The sequence below is a fragment of the Kogia breviceps genome, chromosome 12 (genome assembly GCF_026419965.1).
Source record: "Kogia breviceps isolate mKogBre1 chromosome 12, mKogBre1 haplotype 1, whole genome shotgun sequence".
Lineage (NCBI taxonomy): Eukaryota > Metazoa > Chordata > Mammalia > Artiodactyla > Physeteridae > Kogia > Kogia breviceps.
This window is the reverse complement of record NC_081321.1, coordinates 42269830-42290632: the sequence shown is the minus strand read 5'-3', so window position 1 is coordinate 42290632 and position 20803 is coordinate 42269830. Positions and strand designations below refer to the sequence as shown.

Here is a 20803-nt window from a genome sequence, read left to right as displayed (position 1 = left end):
ACTGGAAAGGACACTCACCACTACTCCCAAATCTGCTACTAGAATGAGTCATCCATAGACCAGTTTGGATGAAGGGAATTAGATTAAGCGCCCCAGGGTGCTCTTTTTAAGTCATCAGTAGAATCTGACAGGGGTAGTGGAACACCAAAGGGAAAGTATTTGCCCAGGTAATGCAGCTTAAGAAAGGAAAGAAAAAGCCACGCAAACACAAATAGAACGGTTATAATACAGATATTTTCTTATTTATTTATTTTTGGCTGTGCTGGGTCTTCTTTGCTGTGTGCGGGGCGGGCTTTCTCTAGTTGCGGCGAGCGGGAACTACTCTTCGGTGTGCGGGCTTCTCATTGCAGTGGCTTCTCCTGTTGCAGAGCATGGGCTCTAGGCACGCAGGCTTTCGTAGTTGCAGAATGCGGGCTCAGTAGTTGTGGCTCGCGGGCTCTAGAGTGTGGGCTCAGTAATGTGGCGCACGGGCTTAGCTGCTCCACGGCATGTGGGATCTTCCTGCGTGGCATGTGGGATCTTCCCAGACCAGGGCTTGAACCCATGTCCCCTGCATTGGCAGGTGGATTCTTAACCACTGAACCACCAGGGAAGTCCCCAGATATTTTCTTGAATATTATTTTCCCTTCTTCTGATTATTTATTAAAATATTCCATTACAAAGGTAATATATTTATATAACATATATATAATATACACATACATACACACACAGAGGTACAGATTAAAAATAGTCTCTCTTCAATATGTCTTTCCTAGTCTCATTCTCTTCCTTGTAGATAAGTTTGGTGTATACCTACCAGACATGTATGTATTTCTAATATTTTTTTCATTTTTAGCTTTTGTGGGGGAGTCAGGGAGGGACTCTCTGTTGTAACATAAAACAGTGTCTCCTGGAGATCTAGCCATGTATACACAGGACCTACCTCGTGTTTGTAAACAGCTGCACAGTGTAGCATTCTATAGTGTAAGTTATGTTATAAGGTATGAATATTTATAATGTTTCTAATTTTTTGCCAGAACAGCAGTGCTGCAGTGTACATTGTATGCACTTGAGTAGATAGCTCTGTTAAATAGATTCCTGGAAGTTAGCTTTCTTAATCAAAGGACATATGCATTATTAATTTTGGTGTAATCGTATCTGTCCTAAATAGGAGTAATTTTTCTATTTAAAATCCCTACTATCACTCTAAGCAGCTCCTGTCATTGAATTCATGGCTGTATTGGCCCTGGGCCATCTAAAGCTTGCTGGATCTTTCCCAGATCTGAGGGAGAAAATCCAGACAGCATTCTGTCCTCACTTTGGGCATAGCTACGGGGGGTTCAAGAGTGGAGCATAAATTTTCTTCATATTCTTTTCTTCCCTCCCTCCTCAGAATGAAGTCACATTACTACGCAATGAGGTGGCTCAATTGAAACAGCTGCTGTTAGCTCATAAAGACTGCCCAGTCACAGCACTACAGAAAAAGACCCAAGGCTATTTAGGTAAGTGGCTCACAACCTAAGCAAGATCAATCAGTCAGTACACTGCATGTAATGAGTGTCTCAACTCTTTATAATTTTATAACCCCATTCTGAATGTTCTGGGGGCCCAGATTGACGAGTGAGCAGCCTTTCTGGAACAACCAGTCCTGTCAAAAAAAAATTTTGAGAACAATATAGTTATCCTAATTATCTATTGTAGTTGGAGAAAAAGGATAGCAATATGTATTGGGTACCTACTTTGTGTGAGGCACTCAACCACCTTCCCAGTTCTCTCATGAAATAGATATCACCTGCGTTTATACACGAGAAAACTGCACTGAGATTAGTCACTCACCTGAAGTTACACAGTTGGTGAAGTGGCAGAGCCAAGATTCACATCCACCTCTTCTTATTCCAAAGCCACTGTCTTGGCCTCACGAGGATATAACAGAAGGTGATACATTGGGGTTTGTTAAGCATTGAGATTTGGTGGTACATTTTATCTTTCTAATGATGGGCTAATGTTGGTTTCAGTTTGTAATCTGTGAGCACGAATAATATAGTGCTAGGAAGAGCTGGTCACAACGTCATGCTCAGGATAAGCACAATCCTGAAATTAAAATTACTGTGAATAATTTGCTTATGGACAGATGGACAGTGAAAACTAATAAATCATTTTCCTTTACAAATTAAATAAATTCATAGAAATGTTGGCTATCAAATTTTGATATATTGAATTATTTTTCCACTAATGTCTTTATCATTTCAGAGATGTGAAAAAGAGTAACCACATCACCAATTTTAAACATCTCTATTTTAATTTTAATTTTAATGTGTACTTCAGGGTACATTCATTCGTTAGGCAGATATTGATTGAGCCTGTTCTGTGCCAGGCACTGTTTTACATGCTGAGGACATAATAGGGAACCAAATAGATTGGATTAAAGTCCCTGGCCGTGAGGGGCTTATATTTTAGTAGGTGAGACAGACAATAAACTAGATAAATAGATAAAATATATATAGTATGTTAGATAAGAATAAATGCTTGGAAGACAAAAATAAAACAAGAAAGAGGAATATGAAATGTTAGCAGCAGGGTTGAAATTTTAGATGAGGTGTCTTTTGACCAAAGACCTTAAGGAAGTGAGGGAGCTAGCCATGCATTAATATGGGAGAAAAGTACTGCAAGCAGGAGGAACAGCAAATGCAAAGACCCAAAGTGGGAGCGTGTCTGGCACATTCTAGGAACTCCAAGGAGGCTAGTGTGGCTGGATTGGAGAGAATGGGGAATGGAGACTATTTGGAGATGAGGTAGGGGAGGTAATGGAAGCATTTTCCTTTAGGGCCTCATTGGTCATAGTGAGGACCTTAGCTTTTACTCTACTTTGGGGATCATTAGAGGTTTGTTTTCAGCAGAATCGTGACATGACTGATCTGACTTACTTTGAAAAGGGTCACTCTGTTAGAGAGTGAGGAATGCATGGGCAGAAGCAGGCAGTCCACTTAGTGGGGCTGTCACAATCATATGAGCAAGAGGTGATGGAGACTTGGACTGGATGGCAGTAGTGAAAGTGGTGAGAAGGGATTTAATTCAGGATATATTTCGAAGTTAGAGTGACAGGGTTTGATGACGGCCAGATGGGGCAGTATACGTGAGGAAAAAGAAAATCAAAAATTGCACCAAAGGTTTTGGCCTGAGCGACTGCAGGAACGGAGTTGCCATTGATTGAGATAGGGGAAAGTGTACGAAGAAATGGATTGGGTGGTATATCGGGAGCTCAGGTTTGGAAGCCTCTTAGGCTTGCAGGTGGGGCTGTCAAGCAGGCAGCTGGTTGTGTGGGTCTGCAGTTCAGAGGAAAGGCTGAAGGTACAACTTAGGGAGTCAGCAGAATATGGATAGTTTTTAAAGCCATGAAACTGGATGAAATGTTATTGTCAAAGAGAGCACATAGGTAGAAAAAGAGAAGTTCCAGGACTGAGCCCTGGGTACTCCAATATTTAGAGGTCAGAGAGATGAGAAGGGACCCACAAGAGACTGAGAATGAGTAGCCAAGCAGGTAGGAGGAAAACCAGCTGAGTAGCTGAGTGTGGTGTTCTGTAAGCCAAGATAAGAAAGTGTTTCAAGAAGTTTAGTGATCAACTATTTCAATCCTTTTGATGGGCTAAGGATGACAAGGACTGAGTATTTATCAGTATTAAGTCTATATACAGTAAGGTTTCTATTCAGTCCCTACAAGAACTCTGACATAGTCAATCTTTGAAATTACTTATTCATTACAGCAAATATGTATTTAGTTCCTACTGTGTGGTATGGACATAGTGGTAGGTACCTGACATAAGACAAACAAGACACTCTCCTATCTCTGAGAGACTCATAGGGTTATGAGGAGATAAACATGTCAACCCATGGGTCAGGTAAGCACAGATATCCCAAAGAGCCCCTAGACTGGGGACTTCCTGAGGACAAGGAGCCTGTCTATTCTTTATATACCCTAATGCCTGGCACATGGGCAACATTCAGTAAATATTTGATGAATAAATGAATGTATGCTCTGAAAGTACAAACGATGAAATAGTTAATTTCCTGAGCGGAACAAAGAAGGCTTCACAGAGGTGGTAGTATTTGAATCCTGAAAGAAGACTCAGGCATTTATCAGGAGGTCAGAAATACAACCAAGTATTGAAATTTTGCCCTTATTCTACACACCTCTGTTTAAATAGCCAGAGAGGCTATGTGATGTTCAGCGAAACTCCTTGACTGTTAAGCAACATGGAGTTACCTTTGTATGCAGCTCAGACATTTGTGTTTAGTAATAAAAGTTATTGTCACTTTAGGTGGAGTGGCGTAACTCAAAGTAAATGTGTTAAATCGTTAATGCCTAGCTAGTTAATAGTCAGGAGCGTCTGACAGACCTCTTTGTAGTTGGTTGTGTTAACTGAACCTTGGCCAAGGACTGGTCATTCATAACATGATTTGATTGTAGCTTGATATTTATCAGGTTTACCTGTGGTGCAACTACATGCTAAAGGAATATTAAAAATAATAGAATGATTGCAATGTTGTGAGCATTAATAAGAGAGGATAGCTAAAAAGAGATCTATTTTAAATCACCTTTAAAGACATGAATAAGAGGAAGTGTGTTCCAATAGGGGTAATGAACTGTGCAGAGACCTAGAAGCCCTGCAGTGTAATTAACATGTTGGGGGTTTGCTTTATTGGGATAGATGGGTTAATTTTGGCCTAGCTTGCTTCTCTTCTCACAACTTCCAGTTTCCTAGCCCATTTAATGGCTTAGTAGCCAAGATTCTGGGAAATTTTCCCCCCTAAAAACATGGGCTTCATTTTCCTTTGGGCTCCTTTAGAATTATGGCAAAAGGTAGTTCTGCCTGTTTCCCCATTCTGTTTTCTAACCACTTGCTCTCTGCTTTTTGCCTTCCTTCCTGGCAGAAAGCCCCAAGGAAAGCTCAGAGCCAACGGGTTCTCCAGCCCCTGTGATTCAGCACAGCTCAGCAACAGCCCCGAGCAATGGCCTCAGCGTTCGCTCTGCAGCTGAAGCTGTGGCCACCTCAGTCCTCACTCAGATGGCCAGCCAAAGGACAGAACTGAGCATGCCCATACAGTCGCATGTGATCATGACCCCACAGTCTCAGTCTGCGGGCAGATGATGCCTCCCCTGGTGGAGAGGTCCCCAGCCAGAGCTCGCCCGCCCGAGAGCCAAGAGAGATGTCATCTTATCCTCTCCCATCTGCCTTGGACATGGCAATATGGGGGGGAAATTGTGTGTTGTGAGTAATGGTCAGATGTGGGGCTTTTCTCACATGGTCATTTACGTTGACACCTGTACTAGGAGCCTTCCAGCCCCAGAGCCACACAGATCATACCCCAAGGGGGAAGTTTCTGATGTACCCACAGCCAAAGGCCTTTCCCGATGGTCCGAACAATCATCCCTGCCCATGCACGTGTACCTGTCTCTTTTAACACTAACCCTTGTACTTCTAGGTTTCGGTTTCTCAGTTCCCTCTCTTTCCACCAAGCCATGGCTATTACCTTCTTGATTCTTAGCAGCATGCCACTTCTTGCTAGGTAGAGGGAAGCTAGAGTTGATGGCATATCAACGGCTGACCCATCCCTAGCCACCCCATGGACTCAGGACTTTGTCTCCCAGTAGCTGCTTATTTATCCCTTTTTCCCCCTCCATAAATTCTAGTTAAAACATTCACTTATGGAGAATGTTAGGTTACCTTTGATGTATGAGGTAGCAGTATTTCCCAGCTCTTCCATAAACTTTAGTCCTTCTCCCTACTTGCCACCAAAACAAAAACAGAGAAATGAAACCACAAACGGTCTAGTCCTTTCTCGTTTATTTCCAGAGCTATTTGGGTACCTCATTTTATGTCTTGAGTTTTCCCAGTCTAGTGGTGGGGTCTTTTCCACCTCCCACTAAGCCGTGGCAACCTCATCTTGTGGCCTTATTAGATACTGCTTGGTAGTGAAACGGGAAAGAGCCCAGGATCTGACTGGCTGGTTCCCTTCCCATCCCCACTCCATCCTCCTTCAGTTCTAATCATCAGGACAGGCAGGAACAATGTAGTTTAAAGCTTGTTCCATCTAGTTACTAGATTGATTCTTCTATGTTTTACAAGAGTTTACTGGCCAAAGCATACTTATTGCTTTTGGTCATCTTTCTACTCCTGCCTCTCCCTCTTCGTCCCCCTGCCTGCATTCCTGCCTCTGTCTCTCTTCTATAATTATTCTGCTGCAGCCCTCTGGAAGCTGTCTTGTAGGGGATTCTTGTGCTCCCTCACCTCCCCTCGCCCCCCATCTCTCAGTCTCACACATCTGTCATCTTTTCTGAGTGAGGCTCTGATATTCACAACTGGTCCTCACTGGATCTACCTTCGCTCTCTTTCACTAGGCTCTGAGCCTAGCCACTAGGTCTCTCTGGTTCTGTAGCGTTTCTTTAGCTCTTTTCTTCTCTCTGCCCCCTGAATGCAATGCTTCTCCATAGTCTATGCCCTAGGACCCTGAGGCATCATAGCCGAGGTCCTGAGGGGGTTTTCTTGAGTATAAATTAGGATGGGGAGAGGCACGGGAAGGGGAGGTGGAGCACTGATGTCAGCAGAAGAGCCCTGCTTGTTGAAGAGTCTGACCTGCCTGGGAAATTGGTGACTGTTGCTCTCAGCCATTCTTACTTTGAAAAGTTGTGTTGCAGGGTGGAAATTCATCCCTCTTGTCCCTCTTTCTTCCCCATTCAGACTCCTCATCTTCCTTTGGCTCTGAACTATGCAATTTCTACCAAGGCCATAGGAAGCAGTCCAAAGCCAGAGGCCTGTGGATAGATAGGTCAGCTTTAATAGCCCTTCAGTATGAAGCCCTTCCAATTGTCCCAGAGCCACTTTCTGCCATCTGCCCAAGCCAATAATGTCCTTTTCTCTCTCTCTCCTACCTCCATCTTATACATGCATACAGAGTAACTGCCAGCTTCCTTTCTTATTTTATCTTCCAGAATTGGCTATCATAGAGGAATGAGGAAATGTTCTAAGCTACAAGATTCCCATCTCCTCAGACTGATAAATTGGTGAGCCGGTCAGAGGACATGTTCTACTGCATTTGTTTTTAATTTCTCCTCCTGCTTTTCAGAACTGGTGTTGAAGAAGCCACACCTGGTGAAGAGAAAGGAGAGAAAACATGGTTTTCTCATCCTTCCCCACCCAGGACCCAACAGGAACAGCCCCTGAGGTGACTCAGACTAGCAAATGGCACGGCAGATGGTCAGGATACAGGCAGGTTACCACCTCCAGGGACTCCACTTGCCTTTAAAACTTCACAGCCATAACTTGTGCTCAGGACTTTTCCTTTAGATGGCTGCTCCCTGGGATTTTCTCCTGCCTTAGTTGTGTTTCATTTTTTGTTATCTTTATTTCCCACTTGTAGCCTTGCCCTAAAGCTTGACTGCGTTTATGGCTCCTAAGGAGCCTTCATAAGACCCTTGACTGTTTTTCTTCCCCCTTCAGTCATGTGTTTTTCAAGTTAAGAATCAGTTGGTCACTGCACACATGCCCTGCCTCACTGCTTGGCCTTGGAGGAAGTTTGAGTCCTGCCAGTCTGTCCCTGTGTAGGATGGCTAATTTATGTAGAGGGTCTTATTTAGTTTCTTAATCCCCATGTCTGATTCTCTTGCGTCCTTATTTCATTTTCATCAGTGGGAAGTTAGTATTGGGGACCTAACTGAGAGGCATTGGCAGAACCTTAGTAGTAAAGCAGCAGTGAAATGAGGAAGGAACACGACAGGACCTCCCCCACCCCAGACAGCTCTTTAGTTGGTCCTCAGTCTAAGAAGGCAGAGCAATTGCTTGCCCTGAAGTCTCTCCTATAGTCAAGGGGAATGACATTTACCTTGTTATTGCAGCCAGCTGTGTGGCCACTCTCCCCTGCTCCTTGCCCTCCAGACTCCTTTGGACCAGAACAAACATCATGGAGGGTGTCACTTAGCTCTTTTTAAGGAACATGGCCTTTCTAGGGGCCTAAGGGAAGACACTGTCTAAAAGGGACTGGGAATGTGGATGCCTTAGGACTCTTCTAAGTGAACACAGGACTCAGGCCTCCCACTTCACTCCAAGGACACAGCAGCTAGAGACCCAAGGCCATAGAGAAAGGGGCCAGAACCAGGTCTTCTGGTCCACAGACTTAATGCCCCATTGTCTTAAAAGAAAGCTTGCTTAGAGTTGAAAAGTCTGAGAAAGCTCCCATGCTATTAGGAAGGACTAGAAAGAGTACAACCTCCTTTACTTCATCTTTCCCTGTTGGTCGTACACCCAGATCTGGCTTCCTTCGGCCTTTGCTCCTCTCCTTGGCCCTAAGTCCTAGACTATATACACTCTTGGTGGCAGTAAAAGAGGAGGTGGCCTAACTGAACCTCATTTTGCTGCCTTCCCTGTGCCTGTTCCGTTGTTCCAGTTCCTTTGCCGACTTACTGCCCTCCAGCACCACCCATCCTGGTAGACAGGGTGCTTAACCCTAACCACACCCCATCTATAGCCTGAACCAAGTAGACACCAAAATATTCCTCCTCTGGTTCCTAAGTCCCCCCTGTTTGCTCACACTGAGAGGCTCCTTTAAAGGTGCTAGCCCTAAGACAGCTCTTTCCCACAGAGTTCCCTTTTCTTTCCTTCCCATCCCCAAATCATTATTTTTCATTAATATTGTACATTGTATACACAGGAAGGAAATGTACTCTTTATTTTTTTTTTTAATGTCATAACCAGTCTGTTTAGAATCCAGTCCTCCTAGCTGTATCACATATGCCTTTGTTGATATGCTCTTTCTGCTTTCTTTAGACTTTTGTTTGACCGGGGCGGAGGGAAGAGCAGGACAGGTGAGGATCCTAAGGCAGATTAGAGGCCCCCCCATCCTACTTCAGCCTCCCACAACCCTAATCATTCCCTTCATAGTACAGACTGATTTCTGTTTCTGTTTGCACACATGCAGGTGCACACAGACATAAATCCTCACCATCCCAGGGTGGTGACCCTGCAGGGATGAGTGTAGGTGGTTGCTAGCCAACATTCCCACCCTCCATACCAGTTCATTCGTGTCTCTTTGGGGTAAAGTTCTTCCCTGGAATGAGAAAAGGCTGGGGAGAGTAGGGCGGCTTAAGGCAGCTTACATCCTTTGTAGATGCAGGTTTGTATTGTAGCTGCTAGGGTTTCTCTTTTTAATGGGGGCTGGTAGCACAGAGCTATCTCATCAGCATTAACTACTGGTGAGTGAGGATTTAGCTGTAAGAAGTGGCTTTGAGCACTAGTTTCATTGACTTTCCCTTAGGGCAGTGGTTCTCAGAATGTAGTCCAGGACCAGCAGGACCGTCATCTGGGAACTTGTTAGAAATGCACATTCAGGCCCCATCCCAGACATACTGAATCAGAAACTCTGGGGATGGGCTCTAACAAGCACTCAAAGTGATTCTAACACACACTAAAGTTTGAGAACCATTGCCTTAGGGGCAAGCTGGGAAATTCTTACAGGGTATCAAGGATATTTTAAGTACCATCTTCTGCCTTAGCACTAGCATGTTTTTCCATTTCCTCCAGTCCCTCCCTCCACTCCCATTAAAACAACAACAGTGTCACTCATCTCAAAATCTAGGTTTGTCTTCCTCTGCTTACTCCTAAAACCTGTCCTGCGTGGGTCTGGACAGGAGTTGTCCCATATTCCCTTGCAGACTGGTCACTCCATGTTCTTTGTTACAGGAAGGACCGGCTGTCCTGTTCTCCCACTCACCCCGCCCCCAACACACACCTTTCAGGCAGGGAGATGAGCCTTCAGCCCCAACAGTGGAGGCTACAGCCTCCTGACATGGTATCTGTTGAAAAGCTGTGTGTACTTACGGTTATATCTCTGTTCATCTGTATATCTTGACATGTAGCAACACCTCTCCATGTCATCAAGGAACTTGACTCTGGGTCTGGGTTTCCCCAGTCCCACTGGTGGACTTTGACAGGTGGGAGGATGCAGTGCTACAGGCTGTTTTGTTATGAAACTGTCTTCTCCCTTTCCCCTCCACGCCCTTCAGCATGATCCCTGTGAGCAGGCTCTCACAGTCTCCTGGGACAGGGCTGAGGCAGAGGCTTCGCTCTATTCTCCCTGACCGTCCCTCCTCCCTCCCCCTTGCCACATAGCAGTTATCCCCCAGCCATGCCTTCTCCCCCCTCCCTTGCCCTGACATATATTGTGCCTTATTTATGCTGCAAATATAACATTAAACTATCAAGAGAAGCACTGTTCCGTCTGATGTTTCAGTACTCTGATCTACAAGTCCCATTGTCCATTCTTTCTGGGAATTCATTGGGCTTTCATGTCTGCAATCTTCACTCTCCCATTTCTTAGGACAGAAACAGCTGGCATTCTTATCCCTCCTTTTTATGCAGGGGAAGACACAGCCTAGAGGAGGTGGGTGGTTTGTATAAATTACGTAATACAACAGAAGGCTCAGATCTGTGCACTGCCCTTAGGGACAAGGGCCCTTGGCATCATGGGAGCCCTCACTAGAGAACTTGTGTGCTTTGCGTGGATGGGGCTCGGAGGGCGGTGGAAGGCAAGTGGCCTCTTAACCTTTCAGTGTTATATCCCCCACCCCCGCAATTAAAAAATAATAAGCCCTACCCTCAAGAAGTTTCCAGCATGCCTGGGGGAGTACACTTAGATGCAGACAGAAGGAGAAGTGCTCTATGAGTTCTATGTGTGTGGGGAGGAGGGGAGTCTGGAAATGAGAGGTGGAGTTTATTTAGAAACAGGCAAGATAGTTTACAAGAAAAACAGGTAGTGCTCAGGAACTATGGGGAGGTGTGGGGCAGTCATTACTAATTTCTTGCATCTGTGTATTCCTTGATGCCACAAGTGAGGAGGGTGACCAGGCTGAAGAACTTGACCAGGAGATAGCTGGGTACCTCTGAGGGGTTTCCAATAGGAGAGAGGAGATTTACATGCTGTTTGTGGCTGGTGTTTGGTATAATTGACAGACAGGGAGCTCCAGTCTCTTCTGGGGAGCGGGAAAGGCAGTGGTGGTCTTCATTGTGGTCAGGAGCACATGAGAGTCCAGAGAACAGTAAAGGAAGTTGCTGAAAGCCAAATACCAAAACCAAGATTGAGAGGTTTTGGAGGTGGGGATGAGACTGAAGGGAGGACAGTTTCCCAAGTTAAAAGAATTAACCCATTCCAACTTCTAGCCAAAGGAGAGACCCATCACCTCCATCCAGGACACAGGAAGCAGCTAGACCAGCCCCTTTCTGAATGCAGCCTCAGCTCAGATCCACTTGTAACTGGTGACCAGAGAAATAAGAGGGTAAACATTTATTGTGTGCCTGCTATGTGCTAGGTGGAGTGCTAGATGCTTTGCATTCATCAAGTTATTTACTGTTCACAAAACCTCTTGATAACAGGAGCAGTTACCTCATGATACTGATGATGACCCGAGGTTTAGCTTGAGGCACTTGCCCAAGGCACACAACAAAGTGCAAGAGCTGGATTAAAACGGCGGCCCTGACCCTGGAACCGCTCTGCAGCACCCCACCTACCCTCACACCTTGCTCCTCTGAACTTGGTCAGATAAGAATGGACAAGGACCTCGATATGGCGCAGGATCCATTTCCCACAGAAGAACCATCTCCTCATGGACTTGATGCTCCCATTTAAGAAGTGGTGAAACTACAAGATGTAATGATGAATGTCAGGTTCCGTGCTCGGGACCAGCGGTGAGACAAAGCTTACAAAAAGGTTCACCCTAGTTTAGGCTGCATTGATAGAAGTATCAAAACCTGATCTAATCTACCTAAGTATAAGTTGGTTTCTAGATGCCTCGCTTTAAAGAAGGGGGAACGCTTCCCCTTGAACAAAGGTGAAAGAATGAAGGAAGGAAGAATGAAATCTGTCTTCAATCATGGGAAAGGCTTGTAACATTGAAAGATGAGAGGTGTTCTCTGAGAATGAGGGAAACCAGGACCGCTGGTGGAGGCCACAGGGAGATGAAAGCCAGCTCCTTGCAAGGATGGTTCTGTCTGGACTGTCTGAGGAGATGGCAAGTTCCCCAGGACCCAGGATAATCACAGCTAACGTTGTGAGGAAGCCTGCTCTATGCCAGGTCCTGTGCTGCATGGGTTACAAAAAGTATCTCAAATAATGCTCACCTTAGGAAGTGGTTCCTTTTAACGTTGCCATGTTTTAGGTGAAGAAACTTCTTACAGAGAGCTAAGCATCTTGCCCAAGTCTGATTCACAGGCCCTTTACGTCATGGCACCTCTCCAGCATCAAGAACCACACTGGTGGGACTGCTGAGGAAGGGACTCTAGGATCAGAAGGGAAACTGTACCAGATGACTTTGAAGGAACGCTGCCCCAGTAGGTCAGAGCCAGAGCCAGGCAGAGGCTGGAGTGACTAGAGGGAGGTGGACACCCAAGTATCCTGCCCTTGCCTTTCTGGGACCCTGTGGGGTCAGGGCTTTAGGACCTCCAGCCACCCTATCCTTCAACAAACTCTGTTCCAGAAAAAGGAAATGGCCGGGCCTGGCAATGCAGAGCTGTGACCACAGGGTGGCAGCAGTGCTTCATCTGCAAAGCACTGCTCTCTAGGCTGAAGTGAGGCAGGTCCTAAACAGTGCGAGTGAAGATGGGGGTCTGTCTACAAACATCTGAAGCAATCTCCACTTTCACACCTGTATCTCACTTTTCTATCCACAGGGAAATCTCAGAGTAGTGACTCCCATTTTTGACCCTCCAACAGGCACGTACACATGGGCGTGAATGGGCTGCATGGCCCTTCCTGCAGCCTCTCCAGTCACCAGACGGGGTCATCCTGGCTGACTCTGACCCTGGCTCTTCCCTCCTTCCTTCCCAGGACATAATGCCTAGCCTGACAGGACTTTCTCTATGCTTTTATTCTACAAGTTAGGAGGTGATCAGTTGGAGCTCTCCAACCTGTTGAGAGATTGGGAGTTCTTGAAGGTCCCCCAGGGCCTGGCTCTGACAAAGCATCTGCAATTAACGATGCTTCTTGAGCTCTGGAGACAGGATTTATGCATGTAATAAAGTCTATAACTCCAGGCTTAGGGGCTGGGGCCGGAGGCTGAGAGCACGAAACCCCACGGGGGCGAGAGGAAAGGGGGGTTGTCCCAGACTGCTCTTAATGGAGCCGTGCATTTCCACTGCCTGCTCTAGATTCCCCCTCAGGTTGCTGTCGGGGGTGAGGAACAGGGGGACAGCAGGTATAAGAAGCGGGTGTGGCCAAAGGAAGGCAGATGGCAGCATGGACTCCAGACAGGCAGCAGTGCTGCTGCTGCTGTTAGTAACAGACTGGGGCCGCGCTGAAGGACCAGGGGGCCGGGATGAAGGAGACCAGAGCTTCACGGTAAGTCAGCATGCCCACCCCCTTGTCACCATTTTCCTGTACCTCAGCTTGAGAATTGTACTCCAGGTTCAAATACTCTCTCTGGCTGCCAGGGTCACTGGGTCCTCACATCTGAGAAAATGACTCCTTAGCCTCCTACAACTTGCCCCCGGAAGCCACTCCCTTCCCCTCGTGACCTAAATGCCCAAGGCCTTAGCCCATCTTCCTTCCCGGATGCCCCTGTACCACAGGAGGAAGACGGTGCAGCCCACCCACCGCAGGATGCCCAGACCCCGGGGGCACTCTTGCGCCCCCTGCTCCAGGCCATGCAGAGACCCAGCCCGAGTCCAGCCTTCCTGTTTCAGCCCCAGAGGTGAGTCTAAGAGGGACACGGGCAAGGCAAGGGCCAGAGTGAGAGGAGCGGGAGGGCAGCAGGGAAGGGGGGGCACTGGAAGGGCCTACAGCTGAGGATGGATCTCTCCTAAGGTTTGGCAGAAACACCCGGGGCTCCTGGAGCAACGAAGGGCTGAGCTCCCAATTCTGGAGCCTGGCTGCCCCTCAGCGCTTTGGGAAGAAGTGACATGCCATCCTTTGATGTTTGCATGCAAGGCCCACACCCAAAAGTGCCACGTGTCCCCCCAAATAAAGCTGTCTGGCTTCTGAATCACTGTGCGTGTCTGTCTGTATGAGACTTGAAAGGGCCGGGAGGGAGTCCCAAGACAAGAACCACAGCCCCCTCCATCCCTGCCAAACCAAGCTCTCCAGGAACAGGCGATGGAGTTCCCAGAGGTCAGTGCACACAACCTCCTGCCACCAGAAAGACAAACATGGGGACCTGTGGGGAGCAAAGTGGGGAGGCACACCAGGGGAAGTGACCTGGTGCTAACCTCTGCCACTGACTACTCAGGGAAACAGAGCAGGGTTTAAGAATCCAAAAAGCAGCACATTTATTTGAGGCTCTTACTGGAGAGCCCCCGATTTCACTCCCCTTCATCATCACCAGTCACATGAGGACAGAACCTGGGCCAGCTGAGGCCCCTGGTTCCTGGCCCTGTGCCCTCCTCAGCCTGCAGGCAGGCAGTCTGTGTCAGAGGTAGAGGTGGCACCTCCAGGGGGTACCAGAGCTGGGCAGATGCATGGGCCGGGGGCAGGAAGAGCAGGGAGCAAAGGACGAATGTCCACGAGTCCAGCCGGGGCTTTATTTGCTGCCCGCCATGATCTTGAGGTACTGCAGGGCACGGCGCGCAGCCTCGCCTCGGGCTGCCTCCCTGGTAGTTGCAGAGCCGTGACACACGGTGGCCGGCTGTGTGGATAGCTCCACCAGGCACTGGCAGAGCCCACTGAGGCTCAACTCCTCTGCAGACCAAGAGAGAAGAGGGAGGCAGTGCTAGGCAGGAAGGCAGCACCGGGAAGGGGGTGTCCATGTCATTGCCATGCCCTCCCGAACCCTTACTCCCATCCATACTTGCTCTGGTCCAGTCCCACCACTGCCCGGCCCCCCAGTAGCCATACCAATATCCAGGTAGCTGACATGGAAGGCCTGCTCCTCAGACAGCTCACTGAGGACGCCGCAGCAAGCGGGGCCCAGAGCGCCCAAGGAGCCTGCGGAGCAGCTGCGGAGGGACAGGATCTTCTCTCCCACCGAATTTCGCAGAGAATCCCAGGTGCAGCCTGGGCCCCGGTTCCGAAGTCCATCTAGACGGGAGCCCACACCCTGATAAGATGGGGACAGGAAGAAGGATGCAGCCAGGGACTCTGAGACCCAGGCATGTAACAGACATCCTATGTCCAAGAGGAGAAAAGCCCAAAGAACGCTTCCTCCTGTTGCCTCCCCCAGTCAGTCCCTGTGTGACCACCTCGAACTATTAGACCGTGGACCGGATGGCCAGGCAGCCTTCCTCATTCCAGTAACAGAAGCCTACAGGGCCCCTGCCCTGAGCCAGCTCCCTCCCCCAACGCACTCACCATGCAGCCCTACAGCTGAGGCTGAGAGGGGGCCCCAGAAACCCTGGGTCTGGTAGGAAAACGGGCAGAAGCAGCCCTGGGACCGAGAGAGGCTCACTTCCAAGTCACAGACCTGAGTCCCCAGTGCCCTGCCCTGGCATGGAGGATGGAGCACAGGGCCTGGCCCACAAGGCACTCACAATGGAAAAGTGATCGTCATCAGGCTCTGCCTCATTCCCCTCCCGGGCATCCAGAGGCACCGTGTGCACTCGAAGCAGCATTTTGGCCGCTGCATTACGCTTTGCCAGCTTTTTAGAAGTGCCACTGCCTGCATGGGGGAAGAGGGTTGCTGAATTATGGTTCCAAATAGACCCAGTGCTTCCACCCACTCAGGGGATATCAACTGCAAAGAGGAGCTCAGGACCTGCCATGCATCCGAGAACCTAGCTGGCCAAAAGAGGAGGGCAGGACAGGGTGCAAGGAAAAAGCTAGGAAGAAGGAGCCAAGCTGGGACTCTCCGCCGGGAAAGCAGAGAGAGGCTGGGAGCTGCCTGTAGCTGTGACTGGGGTGCTGGGGAATGGACAGTAGCTACAGGAACTCCCCTCTACCCAGTTACCAATCTCAATGAAACGCTCCACCCGGCAGGTCATGGTAAACTCTTTGCGGTGGGCTGGCCCAGACTCCTGGGTCACTGTGTACTCAGGCAACCGCCAGCCTTTCTGCACCACCAGCTCCTTGGAAGGGAGAAACAAGGGTACACAAGACAGTGAGAAAAGAGTCCTCACATCCTCTCCCCCTCCCACCCTGGAAGCCTCAGACTCGGAGTTAAAGAAGGAATAAAGGAGGGGTGGGAGAAGCCCTCAGAACAAGGTAACAGCCCCACAACAGCTTCCCCCATGGCCCCTGGTACAAGGGAAGATAGGCATGCGTGGGAAATGAGGATGGGGACACACCTGCAAAGCACCAACGGGGTTGCACTCAGACTGCTGAGGGGAGACAGGGGGCTGCACCTCCATGGGGGGGCTCCTGAAGGAAAAAGGGCCCAGGGCCAAAGCTGAGGAGGCTGGTTCCTTCAGCGGCTGCCCATGAGTCCTAAGCCCTGCTCTGGTTTCCCCCACTGCCATCTCCCTACTCCCCGCCAGGCAGGCAGCTGTCTCTCCAAACGTCAAGCCTGCTCTCTTGCCCCTCCCACCCTAGCAAGTTCTCCTCCAGCTCCCAGGCCCATTTCGATTTTCTGGAACACGTGACCATCACCTCGCCAGGACAGTGGAGAGGGGTGTATATCCAGTCCCCAGAAGCACCTGATGGGACTCAAACACAGGGCCATCATGTGGCCAACTCAGAAGAAAATGGGGCCTGCAAGATCTTTAACATCATCCATGTGGCTACTGAAAAATTAGAAATTACCTCCCATCCCAAGAGCTTACCAGCTGGTGCAAATTCTTCAAACTCTATTCCATCCTCTGTTTACACTCAGACTTCCTCATGCCTGACCAGCCTGGGTTCAAGGGCTAGGGGGCCAGGAGCCAGGAACCCTTCCCACCCCCCTCAGGCAGTCAGGAGACACAAGATACCTGGTTGGGACAGCAGATGGAACAGGAGTAGCAGCCGCTGCAGCTGTAAAAACCGGCACGTCCTCAGGCAGTGAAGAGTCTAGGGGAGAAAAAGAACTTCCCGAGGGGAAGGGGGCCTTTGATTCACACCCACGTGGGGTGGGGGTGGGGAATAAAGGGTGTGGGACCCAGGTCCTCCTGACCTGCCCATCCCCTAAGAAAAGCTCTTCCCACTAGAGACAAAAACTCAGGGAAGCTCAACCACCAATTCCTCCTGAGATCTTTTGCTGCCAAACACTTGATCAAAAAGACTAGGAAAAGTGGGAGGAGGATCTCTTTCTACCCAAGAACCATGGGAGCAACAAACACCAACCTGAGTGTGGAAGAGGGAATGACATCTTGCTGGAGAGGGAAGTATGTTGGGGAGCAGCTCCCTCCAGCCTCAGCCTCCACCCCTCCCCCTCCCCAGGCCCCAACCTGGGCCCCAAACCACAGCCATAACCCCTCACTGGGGCTGGCCATTGCCCCCCAGAATCCTTCACAGCAGCAGGAGCCCTGGCAGCATCCTGCTCATGTTCCAGAGGAAGCTCTCAGGAAGAGGCCAAGTCAGCGTGGTTCAGTGTCACGAGGCCAAGCCTACGGGGCAGAGGGGCTGGTGCAGGGGCCTGGGTTCCTGACAGAGCCTCTAGGATGCCTCGGCTGTTCCTCCCTCACCTGCTGTCCTCCAGGGCCGGCTCCAGCATGCTCCCCCCTTTGAGGTGTTTGAGGGCCACCTCGGCTGCCTTGTGCTTGGCTGCCTTCTTGCTGGGGCCCTGACCTGAGAGAGGGGGTGTGGGCAATACTGGAGGTCACTGGAAGGACAGAAGAGAAAACAGCATCCCACAGCCTCTCTCCTCACAGCCAGAAGGAGTCAACCAAGTCCCCTCTCACCAACCTCCCCCTGCCCAAGAGTGGAAGTGTTAACGCTAACTGGTGGAATGAAGGGCCCTTATCTTTCCACCAGTTCCCCAAATCAAGCCATGCCGGGCAGAACTCCTCCTGAGGCCAGACACTTTGTCTGAAGGTTCTTTCTCTGCCTTACTTTCCTCTGGGAAGCACTTTCTTTTCTCTCAATAAATAGAGCTGGCTGGAAAAATAGAAAGAGTGCAGGCTCTAGAGTCAAAACCTGGCTCTGTCACCTACTAGGCATGTGACCTTGCCCCAGTCATTGAATCTCTCTGAGCTTCGGTTTCCTCATATTCAACATGAGGATACTACCACCTACATCACTGGATTCGACCACGGTTTAAGGTAAGAATTTGATTAAGCACCTGGAACAGAGTCCAGCACAGCGGGCACTCACTCCCCCAAATACTGCACTGAGATTTCGATTTATCTCCTCTTACTTCTTCCTCCAGGATGACAACAATCTGCCGGATCACTGTGGCAGCGCGGCTTGTTCCTCTAACTCTCCCGAGTTCTACCCACCTCCTCACAGACCTGTTCTCCTAATCCAGTCAGTGATTTTTCCCCCTGAAATCTCTCCTTCCCTCACTGGTCTTGGAAGAAAGGACTGTGAATAGACTCCAAGCAATAAAGCCAATGGGGCCCTGTGAATGCACACCCCAGCCAGGCTGCCCAAGCCTTCCTCACCAGTGCAGCTGGTGTCGCCAACGGTGACCCGGAAGGTGAAATTAGGCTGGTGGGCTTGGCCCTCGGCTTTGAGAAGGTCGTACACGGGCGTCTTCCCTATTCTGGTCCCATACTCCTGCAGAAGGCTGATCGGGGTCTTGCCCGGGTTGGCTGCCAGCATTTGCTCTATACTGGGGGGAGGGGCACAGACCCTCATCACACCTCCCCTCTCTGCACCCACCTGGCCAAGCACTGCCATATCAGACCCAGGCACACTATGGGGGACATAGGGTCCAGGGGACCTTAGGCAGCCACCGGCTGGGTTCAGTGTGGAGTAGAGGTGCAGGCTGGGAAAGCAGGGTCCACTGCCCCAGGGCAAGCGGGGAAAGCACTGTTCCTTATCTTAGTTAAGGCGAGGGATCCTGTACCCCAGTGCAGTTTGAAAGTGAATGTCCCCTGACACAGTGCAGGCCAGGACCCCAGTACCCACCAAATGCACTGAATGTCGGGGGCATAAAGCCCAGCGCCCCAGTGCAGTCTGGGAACCGGGCCAACCCCGAACTAGCTAAAGCTGGAGGCTGTGGCCACTGCCGGGGTGCATGCCGGGAACCACGGCCCACTACCCCAGTGCTTGCCGGGAACAACCCTCAGGCCAGGTGCATGCTGGGCCCGCGACGCTACTCCCTCCGCACCGTGCCAAGTTATGCGCCCTGCAGGGAACGGTACTAGGCGGCTCACCTGGGCAGCCCGCAGCCCGTGGTAGTGCCGGAGCCCTGCTCCTCTTCACTCATTCCCTCCTCCGTCCCCGCGGGCGCCACCGTGACTGCAGCCTCCACGCGCCCCAATACACCGCCGAAGAGCTAGGGCCGGGGCCAAGCCCCGAGTCGCGGCCGGTCGGGCCTGCCGCGGAGCATGCTGGGATATGGAGTCCCCCGCCCACCCGACTCTAAGAGTCTCCATCAGGAGGGGAGCTATCCGCCCCACAACCCTCCGCGTGGTTCGCCCAGGCGGGCAGTACCGCCTTCTGGGAGGACCGGACTCATCCACCGTCGCTTCCCGAGCTGAGGGTGGTTTTTTGTTTTTTGTTTTTTGTTTTTAATATCGCCCCGCCTCCTTCCTTCCGCGTCTCCTAGCCTCAGGGCTGGGGCTCTGGGCATGCGTACTAGCGGGTGGAAGCGTCTTAGGGGCGGGGCGGTAAGGGCGACCTCGAGACTGGGGGCCTTCGGGTCCCTTGAAAACTACAGAACCCAGGAGCTTGCGCGCCACCTTTGTCGCAGCTGGAGGGGCAGGGTCAAACGTGCACGAAAAGTTTCGCGGCGTAATTGGTTATTCCCGACTGCGCTCTCTTGCTCTAGGAGGATTGCGACTGGTTACTTCACCTAGAGGGGCGGGGACAAGGGAAGAGTCAACCCCCTTGACCCCGCCTCTTTCTGAGAAAAGGTTGTGATTGGCCCAGGTGCAAGGCTGCTGTCGGTTCCTGACTCTGCACTCTGGGAGGGTGGGCCCTGCCTGGACGTTGGAGGGTACTATCCTCTGCCCCTCAGGGCACCGCGGCAGTTGTAAATCCTAGCCCATCTCAGTCTCAGTTCTCGCTCAGCCTTTGGCCTAAGCCCCTCCCTGGCTTTCGGGCCTTCGTCTCACAGAACCTGCTTTTTTTTCCTAGGTTGTCCTTCACCTCCCTTCCCCTTAATTCTGCCCTGCAGCCTGTTGGTTTCCGCTTTTCCAAAGCCTTTTTAGAATGGCCCTACACCTTTCTGTAGCTGGTTCCCCTACGCCAGGAGACCCCGCTCTGGGGCCTGAGAATCAGGCTATAGTGGGACAACAGGATTAGTAGAACTAAGGCACATAGTGGTCTCATTCCCTCTGCCGTGGGTCTTGGGTCTCTCAGCTAAAGAGAGAGCGAGAGGATTCTGGCCTCTTAAGACTAATCGACTAATCTGTATGCGGAGCAGAATGCGTATTTTGGGGTCCCAGAGCTCCATTCCCTCTTCGCCAAGGTCTCACAGCCACTGGCCTGAAAGATGTAGGGAAAATCTTGTGACCTTGGAGAGAAAGAGATCACGAAAAATGTCTGACTCTAATGAGTGTTCTGGGAATGGATCAGGGAAGAGATGGGCTTCTCTGTGCGGGGGTGGAGGTCCGGAGGAATCTTGGAATAATAACAAGGGGTCATCCAGGAACACTGGAGGGGGACGGGGCATTGAGCTGAGTGGATTCCAGCTGGGTGGAACTGGAGTTGTGACAATTAGGGGAAAGAAGACAGGCAAGATCGTTTGACAGGGGGAACGATGCTAGAGTGCTGGAGGGGGTGGGGGTCCCACCTGAGGGGCTGCTGTCTCAGGGTATAGGAGGGA

General features: G+C 50.2%; 3 protein-coding genes across 10 annotated transcripts in view; 2 read left to right on the top strand and 1 right to left on the bottom strand.

The window, feature by feature from the left end:
* The window catches only part of LOC131766946 (cyclic AMP-dependent transcription factor ATF-7), an 85315-nt gene extending 79897 nt beyond the window's left edge, over positions 1-5418 (top strand). For all 4 annotated transcript variants that reach the window (XM_067009400.1, XM_059081778.2, XM_059081779.2 and 1 more), the window contains 2 exons: positions 1376-1484; positions 4912-5418. In XM_067009400.1, the coding sequence (XP_066865501.1) occupies positions 1376-1484; positions 4912-5129 (327 nt within the window). In that variant the 3' untranslated portion in view covers positions 5130-5418. The remainder of the gene's footprint in view (positions 1-1375; positions 1485-4911) is intronic.
* A 4818-nt stretch (positions 5419-10236) lies between these two features.
* On the top strand, positions 10237-14003 carry NPFF (neuropeptide FF-amide peptide precursor). Its single transcript, XM_059081843.2, has 3 exons — positions 10237-13362; positions 13593-13714; positions 13828-14003. Exons 1-3 carry the CDS (start codon positions 13141-13143, stop codon positions 13919-13921), a joined length of 438 nt encoding a protein of 145 aa, XP_058937826.1. The 5' UTR covers positions 10237-13140; the 3' UTR covers positions 13922-14003.
* A 260-nt stretch (positions 14004-14263) lies between these two features.
* TARBP2 (TARBP2 subunit of RISC loading complex) lies at positions 14264-19611 on the bottom strand. Of its 5 annotated transcripts, none has more exons than XM_059081810.2 (9): positions 19188-19611; positions 18471-18640; positions 17553-17655; positions 16860-16955; positions 16239-16311; positions 15902-16019; positions 15486-15613; positions 14854-15055; positions 14264-14697 (listed from the first exon to the last, which is right to left on the bottom strand). In XM_059081810.2, the coding sequence occupies exons 1-9, from the start codon at positions 19238-19240 to the stop codon at positions 14540-14542; spliced, it is 1101 nt and encodes a 366-aa protein (XP_058937793.1). In that variant the 5' UTR covers positions 19241-19611; the 3' UTR covers positions 14264-14539. The 5 variants fall into 5 exon arrangements, with proteins under 5 accessions (XP_058937793.1, XP_058937795.1, XP_066865491.1 ...); XM_059081812.2 differs by lacking the exon at positions 19188-19611 and adding an exon at positions 18940-19062; XM_067009390.1 differs by lacking the exon at positions 16239-16311 and having other exon boundaries at positions 16860-16902; positions 19188-19551.
* Between the last annotated feature and the right edge of the window lie 1192 nt (positions 19612-20803).

Bases quoted from the DNA above. Each gene is read 5' to 3' on its own strand.
- NPFF (XM_059081843.2), top strand. From the start codon at position 13,141: ATGGAGCCGTGCATTTCCACTGCCTGCTCTAGATTCCCCCTCAGGTTG. The intron at 13,363-13,592 runs GTAAGTCAGCAT...CCTGTACCACAG, and splicing joins AAGGAGACCAGAGCTTCACG to GAGGAAGACGGTGCAGCCCA. The intron at 13,715-13,827 runs GTGAGTCTAAGA...ATCTCTCCTAAG, and splicing joins TTCCTGTTTCAGCCCCAGAG to GTTTGGCAGAAACACCCGGG.
- TARBP2 (XM_059081810.2), bottom strand. From the start codon at position 19,240: ATGAGTGAAGAGGAGCAGGGCTCCGGCACTACCACGGGCTGCGGGCTG. The intron at 15,614-15,901 runs GTAACTGGGTAG...TCCCCCATGCAG, and splicing joins GGAGCGTTTCATTGAGATTG to GCAGTGGCACTTCTAAAAAG. The intron at 15,056-15,485 runs GTGAGTGCCTTG...CCATCTTATCAG, and splicing joins ATGACGATCACTTTTCCATT to GGTGTGGGCTCCCGTCTAGA.